General features: G+C 37.9%; 1 protein-coding gene across 5 annotated transcripts; it reads right to left on the reverse strand.

Moving 5' to 3' along the window:
- Positions 1-7,406: 7,406 nt before the first annotated feature.
- On the reverse strand, positions 7,407-12,477 carry LOC143850967 (uncharacterized). 5 transcript variants are annotated; one of them, XR_013236142.1, is made up of 2 exons: positions 11,762-12,477; positions 7,407-8,116 (listed from the first exon to the last, which is right to left on the reverse strand). XR_013236142.1 is itself a non-coding variant. In XM_077360275.1 (2 exons), exons 1-2 carry the CDS (start codon positions 12,333-12,335, stop codon positions 7,989-7,991), a joined length of 723 nt encoding a protein of 240 aa, XP_077216390.1. In that variant the 5' UTR covers positions 12,336-12,477; the 3' UTR covers positions 7,407-7,988. The 5 variants fall into 5 exon arrangements, 3 of the variants coding, with proteins under 3 accessions (XP_077216390.1, XP_077216388.1, XP_077216387.1); XR_013236141.1 differs by having other exon boundaries at positions 7,407-8,119; XM_077360275.1 differs by having other exon boundaries at positions 7,407-8,137.
- Between the last annotated feature and the right edge of the window lie 966 nt (positions 12,478-13,443).

Consider the following 13,443-nt stretch of genomic DNA (forward strand, 5'->3'; position numbering starts at 1 on the left):
AGCTCAGTCTCTTTGGAAAAGAAGGAGACGACTGACCCCGAGGAGTCTCGTAGTAGGCCCCCAATTCGTCCACATTTACGTTCGCCATAACAGGCTGCGTCTGTGTTGAGCTTTATAGTGCCAGACTCTGGCTTTTCCCAAGCTCCCACTTTGGCCATTGTAGATAAGGTCTCGTCGTTACCCTCTCTTCTATTGCCTCCACCCTCACCATTGTTGCTATCACTAGCTCCCAAATCCCTGCTTTTGTTCCCACCCATCTCTCCTGAGACTAAAGTTTCTCACTATTGTTGCCTTCCAAAGGTTTCATTGGAAAAGCTTCTTAAATAGGAGAAACTTATGCTTTAAAAAGTTTTGGGGGGTTTTGCAAAAGAAGTCCTCAACTATGCTTTATTTGTAAAAACAGTCATCCAGTTTGATCATTTGCAAATAGAGTGATCGAGATTGAGTGAATTTTGCAAATTGCGTGGAGAGGCCAGAATGTCCTTACAAGATGAAAGACAAAATTGCCTAGTAAAAAGGCCTAAATACCCATTATAGCATTCTTAAACCATGCTATGCAGGGGTGTAATTACCATAAAGAAGTCATTACCATACCCATTAGGCTTATGGTAATGACTTCTTTATGCTCATTAAAAAGTTTATCCGCACAATAGTTGCTTTACCTTGCTGGCCCATCTACTTTCACTTTTACTCATTTTCCCCTCCAAAGGAATAAGATGAAGAGGAAAAAGAGGAAGATGAAAGGACCATTATCTCGTATCATTTTCCTTTTGCAAATTAATCTAGATTAGTATTCTAATCAAGAGAATTTACATGGTGGACGGCCATGCATGCCCGTGCAGCACCAAAAAGCAGTGGAGCCTACTTTTTTTTGGTAATCCAAGCCATTCATTTGTTGAGACCAGCCCTCTATAGGATGTGCCCAGAAAATCTTCTCCATTTGTCGACACTAACCCTTTGATCGATAGAGGTTTCTATACTGAGCTGTCCATTATAAATCTCCACAAATTGGAATGCTAGGATCATCCTATGAAGAAGATTTTCCGGGCACAACCTATCTAGGGCAGGGCCCAATAAATGAATGGTTTAGATCGCCCAAATAATGTGGACCCACTGTTTTGTCGGCTGCACGCCCTTGCACCATGTAATTTTTTTTTCTAATCAATCCTAGTTGCTTAATCTAGCATTGAATGATCCAACGGTCAAATCTCCGACGATCTAATAATTCTAACAATTACCATCCCATAGAACTTTTCCTCCATCACTTTCCTCTTTTGTACCTTATAATATTATTATATTTTATTGTTCATTTTTCCTCGTACCTTCTATCATCAATAAGGTAGGCAATATCGGGTCTTGCCTGACCCAGCTTACCCATCAAAAAAAAAAATCAATAAGGTAGGCATCACGTCTATTTCATGGCCCTCTTGGCCTGTCTTTCCTCTTATCTTTTTTTTTTTTATTTCTTGCCAATCTTTCTGTCCCATCAAACTCTAACTTTACTTTAATTTACCTTTTATTCGGGAGGAAGTCTAAACTGAAGGGAGCCCTTGCAAAAAAGAGGTGAAAGGGCTCCTCCATTGGCTGCACATCACCTCTCTAATCGGACTGCTAATATGTTGGTACTATACCATGTTTTCATAATTACACTAATTTATCTTGTCTTTTATTATTCAAATTGCTGAGCAAGCCAATTAAAAAAGAAAGGACAAGCAGAGCTTTCGTGAAAATCAACCTGTGGATTCGGTGTATAACCTGAAATCATTGTTGTCCAAGTGTTTACATTCCAATGAGGGATTTCATAAAACACTAACTCACATTACATTGAAATGGGTTTGGGAAGGAGATGAAGGGTTGCAGTATGTTTTTTTAGGTTTTGCTTGGTGACAACTGGCAGGGCGTAACGAAGAAATTGATGAAAGACTCTAGAGATCTATTTAAATAAAAGACCCTGTTCGGGGAAACTGAAGGAAAAGAACATCCATAACCAAAATTTGTGATAGGAAAAAGCCAAAAAGAACCGAAAAATTCAAATCCTCTTTTAGAAGACAAAAACGCACAATCAAAATCCTTATACAAAAAAAGAATTAATAATCTTTGTTTAAAGAAATCCCCTAAAATTTGCTCATCCTAAAAACCAAAACAAAACTCAGGATCCCTAATTGAAATCCATCCATTTAAATGAAAAAAATGAAAAACAAAAAGAAGCAAGAAAACTCATATTCGGTTCGTTTGCTGGAGGGAGAGTAGCCCGGTTCGGAATCCATATATAGTTCTTACCAGTCTCCTTCATTAATGAATGAAAAATAAAAATAAAATATATTTATGTTCAAAGAGAAAACGATACCCAGAGTAGGACATAGAAGAGAAGCAAAAACAAAAGCATGTGACGAGACATTGAGAGGAGAGGCGGTGAGAAGGAGGCGGTTGAGAGCAGTGGAGTTTTCAGGAAAGGAATCCAGCGAATGCCAAACGGGCAGATAATAAGGTTTCGTTTGGAGTCTTTGGACGGACATGTAAGGGTCATTGGCATTGGAATTGACAAAAATAGCCATAAGAAATTGGATACACACGGAACTTTTTCTAAAATACAATGGGATGTAGAAAGAATTTAAGCAAAAGTTGGGAACGAAAGCGATAACTTTTGGATGTTCTCCAGGGGCAAAGTAAGTGCCCGGGATGACAAATATAACCCTGCAAAATTGAGCAGGGCGGAGACAAATGTACAGTATGGCCCGTACCATAGGATGATCCAAACCGTTCATTAGATGGGCCACTGCCCATGGTTTTAAATTTCGGACCGAAATTTTGGATTTCGGTGGAGACCGACAGCGAAACCACCAAAACCCGAAACGGTCATTTATTTCAGCCGAAATTTCGGTTTTTCCAAAATTTGACCCAAAAAATCTGTTTTTTTAATTAATTTAATATTTCACCGAAATTTCGACCGAAATTTAATATTGAATAAAATATTAGTTTCCCTTTTTGTACCAGATTTCGACTGAAATTTCAGTCGAAATTTCAGGGTCCGAAACCGGTACCGAAACCGAAATTTTAAACCTTGCCACTGCCTACATAGGTTGTGCCCCAAAAATAATTTTCATAGGTTGATCCGAACCCTCCAATCTATAGAGGGTTATAGGTTGATCCAAACTGTCCATGTGATGGAACCATGGTTTTAAATTTCGGCCTGAAATTCAGATAATTTTGGTCTGAAATTAGATTAAATGCCATTATTTATTAAAAAAAAAAGTGTCACAAAATTTCGGCCTAAATTTTGGAATTCGGAATTTCGGTTTGGTCCGAAATTTGGAAAATTCGGTCCGAAATTTCGAACGAAATTTTGAAATTTTGATTTTCAGTGGGGTTTGAAACGGTTACCGAAACCAAAATTTTAAACCATGGATGGAACACAACATCAATCGGTTGTGCCCATAAAATCATTTTCATAGGTTGATCGTAGCCCTCCAATCGATATAGGCTGATCCTAGTCCTCCAATCGATATAGGCTGATCCTAGCCCTCCAATCGATACAGGTTTTCATAATTGTTGTTCCTCTTCAGGTGCCCGGAATCTGTCAATATTTTGCAAGTGTCCTCCTTGCGTAATAAAATGTAGTTCTTTCGTCATTGTCATATGACGTTACCTCTACTTGGTAGTTTTTTCCGTAATTGTCATAGACAGGCACCATGTATCGGTACATTTTGTATGTAGATTATGATTTTACCCTAAAAAAATTTCTCATATAGATAGATGTTAGATATGGTAAAAGAAAAAGTTAAGGGCATTATTTTTGGACGTTTGCGGCTAGGGTATTTATTGCCAAACATGAATGGCGAGAATACCCCTAAAGAAAATCCCTAAAGAAAATCAGAAATGTGTGCTGGGCTGTGGGACATGAACGGAAATAACAAAAAAGTGAGGATGACTTTAACCCCTCATTCACGCTTTATATATAGTATAAGGATTATATTTTATTGTTCATTTTTCCTCGTACCTTCTATCATCGATAAGGTAGGCAATATCTGGTAGGGGTCTTGCCTAACCCCAGCTTACCCATCAAAAAAAAAATCAATAAGGTAGGCATCACGTCTATTTCATGGCCCTCTTGGCTGGTCTTTCCTCTTATTTATTTTTTTAATTTCTTGCCAATCTTTTTGTCCCATCAAACTCTAACTTTACTTTAATTTACCTTTTATTCGGGAGGAAGTCTAAACTGAAGGGAGCCCTTGCAAAAAAGAGGTGAAAGGGCTTCTCCATTGGCTGCACATCACCTCTCTAATCGGACTGCTAATATGTTGGTACTATACCATGTTTTCATAATTACACTAATTTATCTTGTCTTTTATTATTCAAATTGCTGAGCAAGCCAATTAAAAAAGAAAGGACAAGCAGAGTTTGTGCAATTATTAAAACATGGTATTGTCAATAGCCTTTATCCTTTAGGATTTGCCATGTAATTTCGCGGAAAGCCACTTGGTGGCTAACTTTGTAGGAGAGCGGCCACACATGCTTACTTTTTAGCAAATTTTGTCTTAATCATTTAATCCATCTGAGGTGTTGTTCTATCTTGCAAAAGTGAGCCACGAAGTCACTTTTGGCCAAATTGCCTAGCAATTCCCTCAATTATATATATATATATATATATATATATATATATATATATATATATATATATGTGTGCGCGCGCTTTGCAACCTAGCCCTTGATTTTTGATCTGGTCAAAACACTCAAAAAAGGTGTTTTCGTAGATGGGCTGTTGCATGTAAGAGCAGCCAATCAGTCTCATTTTTTCAGCAGATTTTATCTTCATTCACGAGGTGGCTGCTCTCACATGCAACAGCCCATCTGCGAAAATGCCTTCTTAGATGGACGCTAGCAAAGTGCTTTCTTCCATTATCTTTCTTTTGGTGTTTTGGTCACACCTTTACTTTGTTAGGCATTGGGTCTAGCTCATAGTACTCTCCAGTGCTTTCCTCCTTTATTTTACTTGGTCGTAGTGTTTTTTGTCACATCGAAACCTTTACTTTTTGTTGTAGTATTTATTTACTTCTCACATCTACGCCTTGGAATCCAAGCAAATAGATATTTCAAGCTACAGTCGTGTAGGTCGTTTATGCCATAGTGGTCTAGGAGGTTCTATCTTTTTCCTTGCCTTCTGAGTTTTGGCTGAGCCGACCCATTTTATTAACCAGTCGACTCAACTGGAGGAATTAGATATGACTTGACGATCTTTATTTCCACGCTAGAGAAGAAAAAATCAGTGAAAACCACTAGAAGCCCCCTAGATAAAAACGTATCTACAAGAATCGGCCCAAAATGTTTTTAATTACCAATAGTAAGTTTGTGCGCCTTAAATAGCTTTTAATTTTTATTTTACTCTTTTATCATTCATTATGTTACCTTGTGGATAATAGATAGTGCAGAATTTCAATTCATTTCTAGCAAAAACTCAACCCGACCAGACCCAAATTGCACCCCTGGGGATGTAGCAAAAACAGAGGAGAAATTTAGGTTGGGTCCGGTCGGGGTGCACATTGGGTCAGTTTTTGGGAATTTGGGTTTAGTTTTTGCCAAACCCAACCCTACCCTACGCTACCCGAGAAATTATCCAATTTTTAGAAGGATGGTTTCAAAATATGAATCTTTTTACATCAAAATATATATAGATGTTTCTAGTAGTACCAGTGTAGATTGGTTTGTGCCAAAAAATAGGGGATCCGAGCAATTTAGGTCGGATCTGGTCGGGGTGCAACTTGGGTCAATTTTTGGGAAATTGGGTTTAGCTTTTGCCATAAAATAAGGTTGGGTTTGGGTGAATTTCAATTAATTTTTAGCAAAAGCTAAACCCAAACCAGACCCAAATTGCACCCCTCGACGGGTTGAGCTTTTGCCAAAAAAATAAAAAATAAAAAAGAATTGTAATCAACCCCAACCAGACCCAATTTTATATACGGTAAAAACTCAACCTGAATTCCCAAAAATTAACCCGAGTTGCACCCATATACACCAAAAATAAGGTTCTAGGAGGTTGGTGAGTTTTTGATGAGTCAACTCGAAATGACTCAGATGAATTTTAGTTCCATGCTAAAAAAGACAAAAATAAAATAGAAATAAAAGTAAAATCATCAACACTACTAAAAAGATAATAATGGAAAATATAAAAGCAACACATCTCTGTTACAGCTAAAGATAGAAAGAAAAAAACAACATAGCAATTAAGTCCACTGAAATCCATATAGAGCAGAAAAAAGCCATTACAAAACCAACTTAGTAGAATTAAAAAAAGGCCAAATCCAATGCCTTACTACCATTTCCCCACTGGTAGTCAATTACGATCACGCAATCCACGAAAATATGAACGTGGGTTACCTTCAAAATCCTCCCTTGGAATATAGTAACCCCTTCCCGGGGCCTTCATCATTTTCTTTTCCTTCTTATTTTCAGCTTCCGAACCCGAAAAGAGACGACCGAGACCCCAAGCCACAAGACCAGTCACCACCACACCCGCAGTCACCAAGACTGCACCCACATTAGACACAGGCTCTTTCACCTCTGTAGCTTCGGCCTTAGACTCTTCTTTCTTACCTACACATGAACTCATATCGCTCTCCTTACTTTCAGACCGACCCAATTCCTTTCCACACTAAAACTTTGGCCACTGATGGTTAGAAAAGGTTTGGCAAGAGGGAGCTTCTTTAAATAGAGGAAAAATTGCCAATAGGGGACATCAAAATACGAGAATTGCTAACGGATGACACACTTTTGAAAATTTGTTAAAGTGTGTCCTCTAATGGCCCATCAAATGGACAGTTTGGATCATCCTATGGTGCGGGCCATACCTTACTTTTTAATAAAGTGAGGAGTGCGATCATCAAAATATGGCAGCGGCCGGACGACTGGGCGCTGATAACATTTTCCTTTTTTTAATTTTAGAAAATAATTTTTAGGGTTTACAATTTCCCATGAAAATAAAAAAATAATCTTGGAAAATAATATCTAGACTATTTAAGGATGGCACATTAGAGTTACAGAAACTCTTCAGATCAGAGGATTTAGAATCGTTCAATAGATATAATTTTTCAATCACAGCCTATTTGAGGGTGGCCCAATAAATGAATGGTTTGGTTGATAGAACCATATGGGCGCCACTGCTTTTGAAAAAAATGATACCATATAATGTCTTCAAAACATCTAATGTTTTTTGCATCCAAGCAAATAGATATTTCAAGGCATAGTCGTGTACGTAGGTCGTTTTATGCCAAAATGGTCCTACGAGGTTCTCTCTTTTTTTCTTAACTAGTGAGTTTTGGCTGAGTCAACGTGTTACATTAACGAGTCGAGTCAACTCGGATGAGTTCGAGTTGGCCCGACGAACTTTATTTCCATGCTAGGAAGACAAACAATTAAAATCTAAACCATGAACATTAATTGAAAGATGATGGAAAATACAAGGGCAGCACAAATCTAACATACTATTTTTTTAAGAAAAGAAAAAAGCATAACCAGTCTGTTCAAATGCATATACCCCAAAAAGGTCAAAGCCAAATTACGCAGGCTATGAGAATTTTTGCAAGGCCAGATCTTCACATCAGATCTTCTTCAATTAGTTTTGTAAGGCCAGGGGCAATGGAGGTGGGATGAGAATATACGCCTTTGTTGGGGAACTTGAATTTGGTGAGGTGATTAGCTGGTCTATTTGCCTCTCTGTAACAGTGGGTGACCTCCTTCTCTGGAAACCCCCGTTCAAGGAGATCACATATCTCTTTAACAAGCTCTTTTCTTTTCCAAGAGTCCTTCCCAGAGGAGTTAGAGCTACCATTTATGATATTAACAATAGATTCACAGTCTGATTCAACCCAGAGACGTTCAATATTCTCATCAGCGGCTAGGACAATTCCATGCTTTATGGCCTGTAACTCTAACAGATCAATGTCACTCAGCTCAGTGACATAAGAATAGAAGAGGATGATGGACCCAGAAGAGTCTCAGAGGAGGCCCCCGATGCGTCCACAGTTATGTTTATTATAACAGGCTGCATCTGTGTTAAGCTTTATAGTGCCCAACTGTGGCTTTTCCCAATTCTTGTTCTTCGTGATTTCCCGGAAGTTGGATTCTACTGTCAGATATTCGAAATCTGAATGTTAAAGTATTGAGTATAAATGATTAAATAACACCAACTCTAACAGCTTAAGCTTATGGAGTAATTGGTTGTTGTACACGTTATCAGAGCTATCAGCTTAAGTGTTGGAATTTAACCAGGTAGAACTCACCCCTAAAAGCTCAGGGTTGAACAACGTGAACACTAACTGGAATAACCTTCGAATCCCCGAACGATTTTCTAAGAATCTACGAAGAACGAGATAAAAATCTACTTTCTCTTAAGAAGAAAGAAGAAAAATCTGATCTGATTTCGAGAAATTAAGTGTAAAAACCTACAAACATCCTTTGCACTAGGTTTTAATTATAAACCATCAACTCCCTTTCTAACTAAAACTCTAGCTCCTAAAACTCCGAGTTTTAATTAACTAAAACTCTAGTTCCTAGAACTCTAGGTTTTAATTAACTAAAACTATAGTTCCTAACTAACCCTCTAATTTTAGTAACATCAAATACTATATGTGCTTCGACTCCTTTTTACAAAGCCAAAAACAGAAAAACATATACCAGCTAGGGACGTATTGCAAGTCAATTAGAAACAGGTTGGATTTTGGATATTTCCAAATCCTTATACTTACTATTAAAAGAGACGTGGACTACGTCAATAAATGTGTTGCATGTGTGTAAGTAGCCTCATGGGGTTTATGCATGTGCATAGTTCTCCATGGGTGCAGTGCTGCAACTTTGGTCGGGTCCGGTTGGGCTTTTGCTAAAAGATCATTGGAATCAAGCCCGGACCTGACACGATTTAATGGTAAAAGCTCAACCCCAATTCTAAAAATTGACCCAAGTTGCACCCATGTGTGGCAAAAAATCCTTGGATTTAGAATATCGAAAATTTGAATTGTTAATTTTTCTTATATATTTACATATATACTGTATCTAATACATATGAAAATTTTACTAATATGTTTAATAGTTGAAAGAAATTTCTTATACAGATTTTAAATTTATATTTGAATATGTTCTTACATCAAACCATATATATGTTTGACGGTGTGGTGGTTTAAGTTGTTTTATACCACAAACCATGTCTTAGTAGGTTCTCTCCATTTCTTACCTTGTGAGTTTTTGACAAGTCAACTACTTTTACTAATGAGGCGAGTCAACTCAATGACTCAGTCATCTTTAAGGGCATCTTTGGCAAACATGGAAAAAAAATTCATGGATGGAATATTTGTCTTCCAAGGGAAAGAGAGTGGGTAGTGAGTAAGGATCTTTGAAATTCCCCTTTTTCAGTCAAACAACACATCTATATAAGTCGATCTATAACAAAATAAGAAAAGCATAGCTCGCATTAGTGCTTTCCTCCTTTGTCTGTTTTACTTATTCCTAGGCCCTGTTCGTTTGAGATTATGCCAACCCATTGTGAGTCCAAAACCAATTATTGGACTCAAATTTACGCTTAATTTTGAGTTCAATAATTGGTTTTGGACTCACAACCGGTTGGCATAATCTCAAACTAACAGGGCCCTTGTGTTTTTGTCCCATTGAAGCCCTTACAGTTTACGTAGTATTTATTTATTTATTATTTATTTATTTTTTAATAATGTTATGGTAACCAAGTTGGGAACCAAACTAATAGCTTCTTCCCACATTAACAAGTTCCTTTTTAAAAATGGCAAAACTGTTGGGTATATTATATAACCCTAATTATGTTCTAATATAAGCCCAATAAGATAATGGACCGGTGTAGTGGGCCTACATAGGCTAGAGTTCATTACCCAGTCAATAACCCTAGTGTATCTCTATATAGGGGCTGGACGCAGCATTCTAGCTAGGTATTCCAAACTAGATACCTAGAGTGTAATGCTTCAAACAATCCTTGCTTGACCTAACAAAAACTTCCTCTCATTGTGCCATGTGATATGCCGGGATTTGTTCGGTTCCACTTTTTTATTAATCTTACAATGATGATTCCTGCGCTTCTCTCTCTCATTTAAACCCGTACATAGAGTTATCCTGTAAGATGGTTTGTTTGTGAGGATAAAATAAAGTTGGACCAAAATAGGTATTCACTACCTCATTCATAACCTCACAAGGTGTTCATTAGAGGGAGTCGGCCTCATCATAAAACTTGGAAGGTCATTTTAGAACAATTATTGCCATGATTCAGGTACTTGAGACTCTGTGAGCTAAGGCATACTCTTAGAGGATTGGACTGAGGGATCGTTTTCAAAATATAAGGCCATAAGTCAGGATTGTTATTTTTACTACCAAAACTCAAGTTTCTTTTCAAAGAACGTATTGGCAATGTGGCGAGAATGACCGAAACAAGTGGGAGAATGATGGAAAACATTTTCCATGGGGTGGCCCACATTGCCAACGTAGACAATTAGTTTAGGGTTTTCTAAACATAGGTTAAGGCTAATAAAGTGAGATCTCTCTTAAGAGTTCTAGATTAAACCCTAATCCATTATCATATTAATAAAGTGCTTGCTTAATGAGAGCAATAGACATTAAGGCACTAAAGATCAATTTAGGGTTTTGTTCCCTGATCTACTAAGTCCAAGCCCTAGATTCCATTGATCTGAAAATGTACACTTGGTTAGAGAAAATGTATACTTGGTTAGATTAGAAGATTTCTGCATTGATCGACAAACAATATTCATTAGGAACATCTTCTTGGCATAGAGTAATCTCTTTAGTTTGGCACGCAAGCTAGCTTTAGTCGAATCTCCACCAGATCTTTGTGAAAGAAAAACTAGAAATTACACTATGTTATCCACCATTCATTCAAGATCATTTTTTATGAGTATTGCTAGGTCACGTTCGATAGAGTTGGGGCGAATATCTATACCGTAGTAGGGGCAATTGGAATTTGTGAGGTGATCAGCTGCTCCATTTGCCACTTTTTTTACTGTGAGTGACCTTCGTCCATTCAAATTCTCTAAGGAGATCACAGATCTCTTTAAGAAGAACTTTTCTTTCCCCAGATTTCTGCCCAGAGGAGTTAGAGTGGCCATTTATGAGATCAACACTACTTTCATGATCTGACTCCACCCAAAGACGTTGAATTTTCTCTCTAGTGGCTTGGAGAAGTCCCACCTTTATTGCCTGCATTTCAAATAGATCGGAGTCCTTGAACTCAGTCTTCATAGAAAAGAAGGAGGTGACCTTCCCCGAGGAGTCTCGTAGTAGGCCCCCAATTCGTCCAGGGGCTCCGTCTGTGTTGAGCTTTATAGTGCCAGACTCTGGCTTTTCCCATTTGGAAGTTGGTGCAGAAATGCTATTAGCTACTACGAAATCAGAATGATAAAGATGAGAAAATCAGGTACCTTCTGTTGTATTTAATTTAAAATTTAAGTGATTTTTATTACTTTTTCTGTTGCTCCTTATTTGTAGGTAAGTTACAAGTGGGAGATATATTTTTTGGATATTAGAGAAGTTAGAGAGAGAGAGAGAGATTTGGGGAGGTGGGAGACGTTTTAACGCCTCACCCTGTACTCTTTCAACAGTTCGTGGGCCAACACTTTTCCCATTTGGGGGTTGGTGCAGAATTACCCTTGGCTTCTTTCAGCTCAGTGTTGATAGAATTAAAGGAGTTGATGGACCCCGTGGAGTCTCGTAAGAGGCCCCCGATGCGTCCACGTACAGTTACCTTCTTTTAAACAGGCTGCATTTGTGTTGAGCTTTGTAGTGCCTGGCTCTGGCTTTTCCCATTTGGAGGTTGGTGCAGAATTACCCTTGGCTTCTTTTTGACATTTGAAATCAGAATGAAGATCAAGAGATGGGCTGGAAAATTGAATATTGGATTGAGCGGAATACACATGATCTGAAAGCTCCCACTCATCTCTTTCAGAGTCCTTCATCTTACTTTCGCTCCCACCCATCTCGGCCAATACGTTTCTATGGAAGTTTGTCACTACTGCCGAGTTTCTAAGCTTTCTTAATAGAGAAAAGAGACTTTGAACACCCCAAATTAATAGAGAGAAGAGAAAACACACTGCCCAAATTAATAGAACAACAACCGCTACAACACCACCCAAATTAGCCACCTTGTTTTCACCCCCCAGGCCCCAACAAATTAATAGAGCAACAGTTACTGCCGAGTTCCTACGCTTTCTTAATAGAGAAAAGAGGCCTTGCACACCCCAAATTAATAGAGAGAAGAGAAAACACACTCCCCAAATTAATAGAGCAACGGTCACCACAACAGCAACCAAATTCTCCATAGTGCTTTCGCTCGCACCTTTCTCGCCCAATCTTTTCTGATGAAAGTTTCTCACTAGTCTTGAGTTGTTAAGCTTTCTTAAGAGGGAGCTTCTTTAAGGAGAAGCTTGCATGCACATAAGAACCCTTTTTATCTTTGATTGTTAAAAGTTCATACGCATAGTAGTTGCTTTCTCTTGCTGGGGGTTTATACTTTTGCTTTTTTCTAGCTACTTCTGTCTACTTTTTTTCTGAAAAGAATCGATGTTTATTCTTTTTATTTTTCTCCACCTTCCCTTTCAGTCCTGTATGCATCTTTCCTATATTCTCCACCTTCCCTACAGCTGATCCATTTTCCCACCTCTTTTCCAATTCCTACTTCATCTTGAAGTATAAATGATTAAATAACACTAACTGTAAAGATTTTGAAGTAATTGATTGTTTCACATGGTATTATAGCAATTGCCTCATGGCACGCCTGTATTCTAAACACAATAACTCCTTGATATTGAAAATTCACGTGTACGGCCAATCCAAAAAAAAAAGGCCACATGTGGGTTTCCGGCCAACCCAAAAAGAAAAAGGGTCACACGTGTTGCAGATGGTGTTGTTTAATCTTTTATACTTTAACATTTCCCCTCACGTGTGGCCGACCTTTTCTGGTTGGCATACACGTGACACAAGTGGCCACTCTTTCGGGTAGACCATATATGTGGATTTTTAATATCAAGGAGTTTTGAACCCAAGGCCTCTTATACCATGTGAAACAACCCATTACTCGAAAAGCTTAAGCAGTTGGAGATGGTGTTATTTAATCTTTTATACTTTAAGATGAAGAAATATAAATGATTAAATAACACCAACTCTAATCGCTTAAGCTTTTCTACGTAGTAATTTGTTTTTTCACACTTCCCCATCAACAACCCGACCTTGCCACTGGTGATCATTTCGCCATTTTATTTTCAATAGTTTTCTGAAGGCTACTGCTATTGGCACTACTATGTTTTGATAATTGCACAAACTCTTGTCTTTTATTATTTAAACAGCTATCAAAAGGTTATTAGAGTTCCAAAAAAGCTCTAGGAAACCAATTAAAAAAAGAAAATTACGGGCTAAGTTGTTGCAAATATT

Source organism: Tasmannia lanceolata, unplaced genomic scaffold (assembly GCF_043159265.1).
Source record: "Tasmannia lanceolata isolate RefF3 unplaced genomic scaffold, GAP_Taslan_0.1 ptg000018l, whole genome shotgun sequence".
In the NCBI taxonomy this organism is placed as follows: domain Eukaryota; kingdom Viridiplantae; phylum Streptophyta; class Magnoliopsida; order Canellales; family Winteraceae; genus Tasmannia; species Tasmannia lanceolata.

What these genes read in the sequence shown, in the direction of transcription:
- LOC143850967 (XM_077360272.1), bottom strand. Translation starts at nt 12,335, where the DNA reads ATGGAGAATTTGGTTGCTGTTGTGGTGACCGTTGCTCTATTAATTTGG. An exon ending in TGCAGCCTGTTTAAAAGAAG is followed by an intron (nt 11,400 to 11,761) that starts GTAACTGTACGT and finishes CTGATTTCGTAG; the next exon opens with TAGCTAATAGCATTTCTGCA.